This window comes from Tamandua tetradactyla, chromosome 2, assembly GCF_023851605.1.
Source record: "Tamandua tetradactyla isolate mTamTet1 chromosome 2, mTamTet1.pri, whole genome shotgun sequence".
Classification (NCBI taxonomy): Eukaryota; Metazoa; Chordata; class Mammalia; order Pilosa; family Myrmecophagidae; genus Tamandua; species Tamandua tetradactyla.
The window spans coordinates 183,492,968-183,499,650 of NC_135328.1; the positions used below are offsets into that span (position 1 = coordinate 183,492,968).

At 58.9% G+C, this 6,683-nt stretch overlaps 1 protein-coding gene across 2 annotated transcripts; it reads left to right on the forward strand.

Annotated features, from left to right (window-relative positions):
• The first annotated feature begins 200 nt into the window (after positions 1-200).
• Positions 201-5,765, forward strand: EDN2 (endothelin 2). Of its 2 annotated transcripts, XM_077137115.1 has the most exons (5): positions 201-264; positions 612-768; positions 2,270-2,392; positions 3,323-3,421; positions 5,035-5,765. In XM_077137115.1, the coding sequence occupies exons 1-5, from the start codon at positions 201-203 to the stop codon at positions 5,126-5,128; spliced, it is 537 nt and encodes a 178-aa protein (XP_076993230.1). In that variant the 3' UTR covers positions 5,129-5,765. The 2 variants fall into 2 exon arrangements, with proteins under 2 accessions (XP_076993230.1, XP_076993232.1); XM_077137117.1 differs by lacking the exon at positions 3,323-3,421.
• Positions 5,766-6,683: the final 918 nt, after the last annotated feature.

Here is a 6,683-nt window from a genome sequence, read left to right on the forward strand (position 1 = left end):
AGGAGGCGGTGTCCCTGGCTCGCAGCCCGCTGGTGCAGTGAGGCAGGGCTGGACGGGCGGGCAGGGGCGGGGCTGGGTGCTGGTATTATAAGAGGCGCCACACAGGGCACCGAGTCACTGAGCTACCGGCTCGGCTGGGCAGCAGGACACCAGCAACAGGCGCTCCCTGCTCCAGGCCAGCCTCGCACCCCGCCGCCACCATGGTCGCCATGCCCACTGCCTGGTGCTCCGTCGCACTAGCCCTGCTCCTGGCCCTGCATGAAGGTGAGCCGCCCTGGCCTCGCCCGCCTGCTGCAGCCCCTGGGTCGGTTCCTCAGTGCCTTCCCCCCCAGGGCTGCGGTGCCCCCTAAGCCGGCTGGGGGAGTTACGGGAGTGGGGTCCCGGTGGCAGCCGTGCTGGGCAAGTGCAGAGGTGCAGGAGGCACGGGGCAGCGGCTGGCCCTTCCCACACGGCTGCTCCAGGCTTCCCCTGGGAGCGCAGCTTCTGAGCAGAGAAAGTGCCAACTTCCTCAATTATGCAAGAGGAGGGGCCCCGGCCCATCGCCCCTGCCCCTGGCTGTCCCAGGCGCCCCAACCCACCTCTCCGCCTCTCTCTCCCTCCGGTGCGTGCAGGAGAGGGCCAGGCCCTAGCGGCCCCCGAGCAGCCAGTGCCCCTGCCCCGTGCCCAAGGGGCCCACCTGCGGCCTCGGCGTTGCTCCTGCAGCTCCTGGCTTGACAAGGAATGCGTCTACTTCTGCCATCTGGACATCATCTGGGTGAACACTCCAGGGTGAGCCGCCATGGGGAACCAGGTGGGGGCTGCTAGGGGTGGGGGAGCCCCGGTGGGGGGGGGGGGTGCTGACATGCTGGGGAGCCTCTGGCACAGTCTATCTCTCCTTGGGACTCCAAATGTGAGTATTGGGCTGATATTACTTGGGGGCCGACCTGGGCATTGTAGAGACCTGTCTCCTGCAGATTCTCAGGACTGCCTGGTTAGAAAGTGTTGGCCCCATTCTCCAGATCTGGGTACTGAGACTCAGAGAGGTTAGGCACTTTCCCCAAGATCACACAGGAAGGTAGGGCAAAGATTCCATTCGAGATGCATGGATGGCAGAGCCCGGGCCCGGGCTGTCATGCTGCCTCCGCATTGTCCTCCAAGACTGATGCGATGAATGACAGCTCAGCCTTGACTGAGCCAGGCCCTGCGCCAAGCACTGCACGTGCACCATCATGGCATGAGCCCCCACCCCCCACCCCCGGCCACCCCAGCGGGCAGCTACCGTCCCCAAATGACAGATGAGGAGCCTGCCCTGTGTCACCTGGCATAGCCAGGGTGGGTCTGCTCCGCCAGCACCCGGGCTGCCTCGGGGCCACTGCATACCTCAAGTTGAAGTTTCTGTGTGTTTGTGTTTTTTTTTTCCTTCCCCAAATTGCAAAAGGCAAGAGAAGCCCGGCACGTAAGCGTGTGTGGAGCTAATCCCCATCCAAACACTCGCTTAGGGCGGGAACTCTGCCAGTCCCTGCGTGCCGGGTCGCCCTCCTCGGCATTACAGCACCAACCACATTGTCTAAAATTAGCTCTGTGACCTGCAGGTGCTGGGCCTGGCCGCCACGAGTCCCCTGCCCTGCCCGCTGGCTGCCTTGGCCAGGCTCTGAATCGGAAATCAATTCTCCCTGACGATTTTGCAAACCCCACCCCGACACACACCCCCACCCCCCATGCAACATTTTAAAGCCAAAGCCCCGAGGCACATTTATTGCCTCTCCAAGCAAGGGGGTGACCTGTGAGGACAGCCTCCCTGTGAGTCTGGGTGCTTCCTGCTGTGAAGTGGGGTGTTTTCTCCCTTCCTCCAGGGCTAACTCAGGGCATGCTTGGAGAGCAGAGGTTTGGGCGGGTGGGGGCAGCAGCCTGGCTCTACCAGCTTGAGTTCCTGTCTGGGAGGGAAGTGGGGTTGGAGAGACACCCCAAGTGAGGGTGGGACCACAATTTCCACAGCCTCCGTCCACCCCAGGCTGGTAGCTCTGGCTGAGCTGAACCTGGGGTGGGGGTGGGAGGCAGGGCCCCTGGCACCCATGGAGGACCCTGCGACGGTCAGTGGCAGGTCTTCTTGAGGTCAGGACCTAGAACCTTTTCACTGCCACCTTGGTGGCATGGCTGGCCATTGCAGCCTGCAGTGTGGACAGCGCCTGCTTGCTGACGGTCATGATTTATCTCGTCTCCATTCTCTCTCTCTCTTTTTCTCTTCCTCCCTCCACCCTCCACCCCTACCCTGCTGGCTGCCGGCCCACAGACAGACAGCTCCTTACGGCCTGGGAAATCCGCCAAGACGCCGGCGCCGCTCCCTGCCAAGGCGCTGTGAGTGCTCTGGTGCCCGGGACCCCGCCTGTGCCACCTTCTGCCACCGAAGGCCATGGTAGGTGGGCCCCTGGCCTGCAGGGGCCAGGGGCAGCTGCTCTAGCCTGGACCTGCCCTGGGGAGCGGGTGTCCGGGAGACTCAGTAGAGGAGCCGAGGAGCTGGTCGGGAGCTGGCAGGTCCCAGGCTGCCCAGGGTGGGTGGGCAGCTTTCCTTCCGGCAAGAACCCAGTCAACCCTGAGTCTCCCCCTCCCCCCCCCAACTGCCCAGCACTGGGGGCTCCTAAGAGCACTGAGGTCCCCACTGCTAAGCAGGAAGGACGCCCCCCTTGGTGACAGTGGAGGCAGCAGCTCAGACCCAGACACGGGCTGGGGCTTGTCCTGTCAGTTCACTCCACCAGCCAGAAGGAAAAGCTGCATCCTCAGCCTTGGTCTGTCTGACCAGATTTTGGATTCTGACCAGAGGCCCAGGGGACTTTGGGGGGCCTTAGCACCATCTTAGAGTTGTTACAGAATTGCGGGGCACCTGTGCTAAACCCTTTGCCTGCCCTAGGCCTCAGTTTTCCCAACTGTAAAAGGGAGAGGGACTTTGTTTGGAGCATTTGGGAAAAGCAGGAACTGGCTTTGCAATCCAGAGCTCCAGTTCCTATGATAGTTTACGAGAAACTCCTCCTCTAAGGATAGAGCAGTGGCTCCACCCTTGCCTCAGTTTCCCCTGCAAAGGGCCTCCCTCTGGTGCAGGTGGCCAGATTCTGGGAAGGCTGGCCACCCAGCTGCCTTTCTCTGAGGTTAAGAACACATTCCCGGTAGCTCAGTTTTCCTCGGTCCCCACCCCAACTGGGAAAGGAAGGATGCCAGGTGCACGGGGTTGGAAATAGATCTGCTCCTGAGGGCGGATGGGGGGTGTGGTGGGGGCTGGGCTGGGCCTGCGGCCAGGTAGCTGCAGAGTCCCAGAGAGCCCCTCACTCAGGCCCTGATGTCATCCATTCAGGGCTGAAGCTGTGTCAGTCCCTGGCAGCAGGACCCCTGCAGACGTGTTCCAGCCTGGCAAGACATGGGCCACTGCAGGGGAACTCCTCCAGCGGCTGAGGTAAGGGGCGCCCACAGTGACTGAGTGTCCCCTGCATGCTTTGCACGCATCACTTGTTCTCCATCTAAGGCAGGACTGGGTTCCCGCTGGGAAGCCAAGAAAAACTGAGGCTCAGAGAGGTGAAGCCCCTTGCCCGAGATCACACAGCAGTCGGTGGCATCTGGCTGAAGGAATCCAGAGTCTATTCCTTTAGCCACTGTGCTCTTGGCTACCATGGGCCTACAAGTATACTTTCTTAGAAAGTAAGGAGCATTTCAAGGTTCATGACCGTGGAAGGATCGCGGCTGCAGGCTGTGTTGGAATCAAGCACCAGCCCCGTGCTGGGGTCTGGAGGAGTGAACCGCCCCGGCTGCTACCTCCATCTTTCCCCAGGCCGGACCTCTTCCCCGGTGACCTCAGCACAGCTCGGTTTGAGGCTTGACACAGAGTAGGTGTCCAGGAATACACTCGTGCTTAATCAGACTGACTCGAGAATAGAATCCCCACACATGGCTGCGTCTTGTCTTGGTGAAAGAGGTGGCTTCTTCACCTGGTTTGAGCCCCAGCCCTGCCACCAACAAGCATTGTGACCTTGGACAAGTCATTTAACTTCTCTGTGCTTCAGTTTCCTATTTTTGAAACGGGGACGACTGTGTTATCCAGCTCAGGGGTGTTTGTAAGATTAAGTGAGTAAGTGGATGGGAAAGCACAGTGAGCAGCGTCTGGCACCCGGGGGCAGCTCTGAGCTGATGGCCAATCTTAATTTTGTCACTGATGCCTCCTCAGGCTGGGCAGTGCCAGGGCCCAAGCCCGGCTCTCAGAGCTCCCATCTTTGAGGTGATGCAAAAAAAAAATGGAAGAAAAGGCAGAAAGGTGGGATGGTGGGACCTAGCAAATACTCAGAAACTGTCTTAGGGTGAAAGAAGTCAGGATAAAATGGTGCAATTGGGCAGCGCTTCATAGTGTTCAAAAGGCTTGCTTTGCTGACCTCGCAGCCCCCGCCACGTCATCTAAGGCAGGTTGCCTGTTTTTATTTTACAGACTGAGAAAGGGGCTCAGGGAGGCCCAAGTTCCCATAGCTGGGAACAGAAACGAGCCACCAGGCTCTCCGGCTAGAACTCCATGAGCCAGGACGTGGCTGCCCAGATGGCACGAGGGTCCCAGCCATGCTCAAAGAGCAGCCCAGGACCCACATTTGCCTGGGCCAGCCAGAGCAGCCTTGCGCTGGACCTTGGAGAATGGGTAGTACTTTAGCAAGTGGTGCTTGGGTGCAAGGAAAGGTATATAGCCTGGAAGGAAAGGTGCGAGCAAAGGGACAGAGGTAGGGAGGCAGGCCACAGAAGATAATGCTGGGCTGCTCTGAGCCACCCAGTCACTCTGACGGCACCGGGTGCTGTTGAGCACCAGCTTGGTTGAAGCCCCTGTGGCAGGGAAGCTTCCAGGCTAGTCTGGCCTGCCCTTCATGTGCAGACTTTGTTTTCTGGGTCAGCGGAGACCAGCATTTAGCCCCAGGGCTGCCATGATCCCAGCTTCAGGTCCAGGGTTCCAGTCCCCTTTACCCCTGCCCCACACAGGGAGCTGTGGACAGTCCATTTCTTCTGAGATGCTAAGTTGTCCTCCCTCTTGATTTCCAGGGACATTTCTGCAGCCCAGATCCACTTTGCCAGGCAACAACAGGAGGCGACGAGGGAACCCAGACCCACACACTCCAAGCGAAGGAAGAGATAGCGCTGGGAGCTGGAGTAACGTCGGGAAGGAAGCCCGTGTGGAGGCGGGAGGAGAGGGGTCACCCAGGGCTGGTGGAAGACCCTCCACCTGTTTCCTGGGGGTGGAGCCATGGCCCCAGTGAACTGGACCCTCTTGCTGGGATTGGTGCAAGCTCCCGCCTCCTCACCCAGGTGAGGGAGCATCTCTCAAGGAAGCTGCATGCCTCACACTGCCCAGGAAAGCCGTCAGCCCCCAGACTTCAGATTGGCCTTTCTGCTCCTGGCCCATGGCCCTGCCTGGCAAAGGGAACTGCGTAGGGAGAGCCGAAACCAGAGGCCATGCCCCAAGGGGGTGTCCCGACCGTTGGGCCACAAACCAGGAGCCACTGTGCAGCGGGGGGATGCTCGTGCCTCAGCTGGTCCTGGAGACGCTCGATGGGCCACCCGCCCCCTGGCCTGGTGTCCTGGCTGGCTGCCATCTGTCCTCTCTGGTTCTCCCCACCCAAAGCCCCTGGAACACTTCCAGTGAGAAGGGCCTGCTCTGCTTCATCCGTCTGTATATAACTTATTTTCTATAGGAACTTTGAGAATTCCAATTATTTATTTTAAAGTATTTTTTTAGACTCAGTTATTAACTGCGAACTTTATTTGTAATAAACAATGACGTGATAGCTGATGTTTTATGTCGACTAATGGTGGCCCCTCTCAGGAAGGAGCTACTTAGAAGTTAAGGGGATATAGGAAAATGAAGAAAGGAAGCCCCGGGTCCCACTCCACATCATTGCTGGACTCTTCTGGCTGCTAACTTGCCCTCTCTAAGCTTGGCCTGTCATGTGTGCCTGGACAGCCATTTGTAGCTCTGACATCCAGGATTCCAGAACCTATGTTCTCACCCAGCCAGAACCTGGTGTCCAGATCTTTTCCGAGACAGGTTTGGTAGGAGTCAAGACTTTGAGGGTGCTGAGACCCCTTCTGTTCCTGTCACCCGGTCCCACTAGGGGTTTGGCCATGCTGCCTGACGCAAATCTGTCCACTGAGGGGTGGGTCAGTTGGATTCCGAGGCTGTGTGCAGCCCTAGTGGTCAGCCATTGGAACTATAGGAGGGGAGGGGACAATATAGCCTGGTCTTGGCCTTGCCCCTCACCTTGGGCATCAGTTGAGGCCCTGCTGGAATGGGGTTCAACCCTTCTCCAACAGCAGAGGCCCAGGGCCCCAAGACTCGGGTGGCCGATCCTGCCAAGGTCCAATTAACAGCCCATCTGGGTCCCAGGAGCAGCCCACAGCTAGGACCACCCCTGCTGGCAGCCACCTGAATCCGCCACAGCCTCCATCCTTGACGAATCCTCCTGGGAGCAAGCTCAGCCTGTCCCAGTGGCTGGCCCGTGCTGGGAATGGCAGATTTCAGAGTGAGAAATAATTATTGATGGCTGGTTCCAGCCCTGCCTTGTCGGTGAAGCCAGCCCTGACCCCCTCATGAGAGAATAACAGGAGCAGTTAATATGTGTTGCAGTCCTTCTGTGTACTGGCACTTTATACAGATTAACTCATTTCATCCTCACATCAGTTCTATGACATAG

Coding starts and splice junctions, on each gene's coding strand:
- EDN2 (XM_077137115.1), top strand. CDS start 201: ATGGTCGCCATGCCCACTGCCTGGTGCTCCGTCGCACTAGCCCTGCTC. Junction 265..611: donor GCTCCTGGCCCTGCATGAAG/GTGAGCCGCCCT, acceptor CGGTGCGTGCAG/GAGAGGGCCAGGCCCTAGCG. Junction 769..2,269: donor ATCTGGGTGAACACTCCAGG/GTGAGCCGCCAT, acceptor GCCGGCCCACAG/ACAGACAGCTCCTTACGGCC.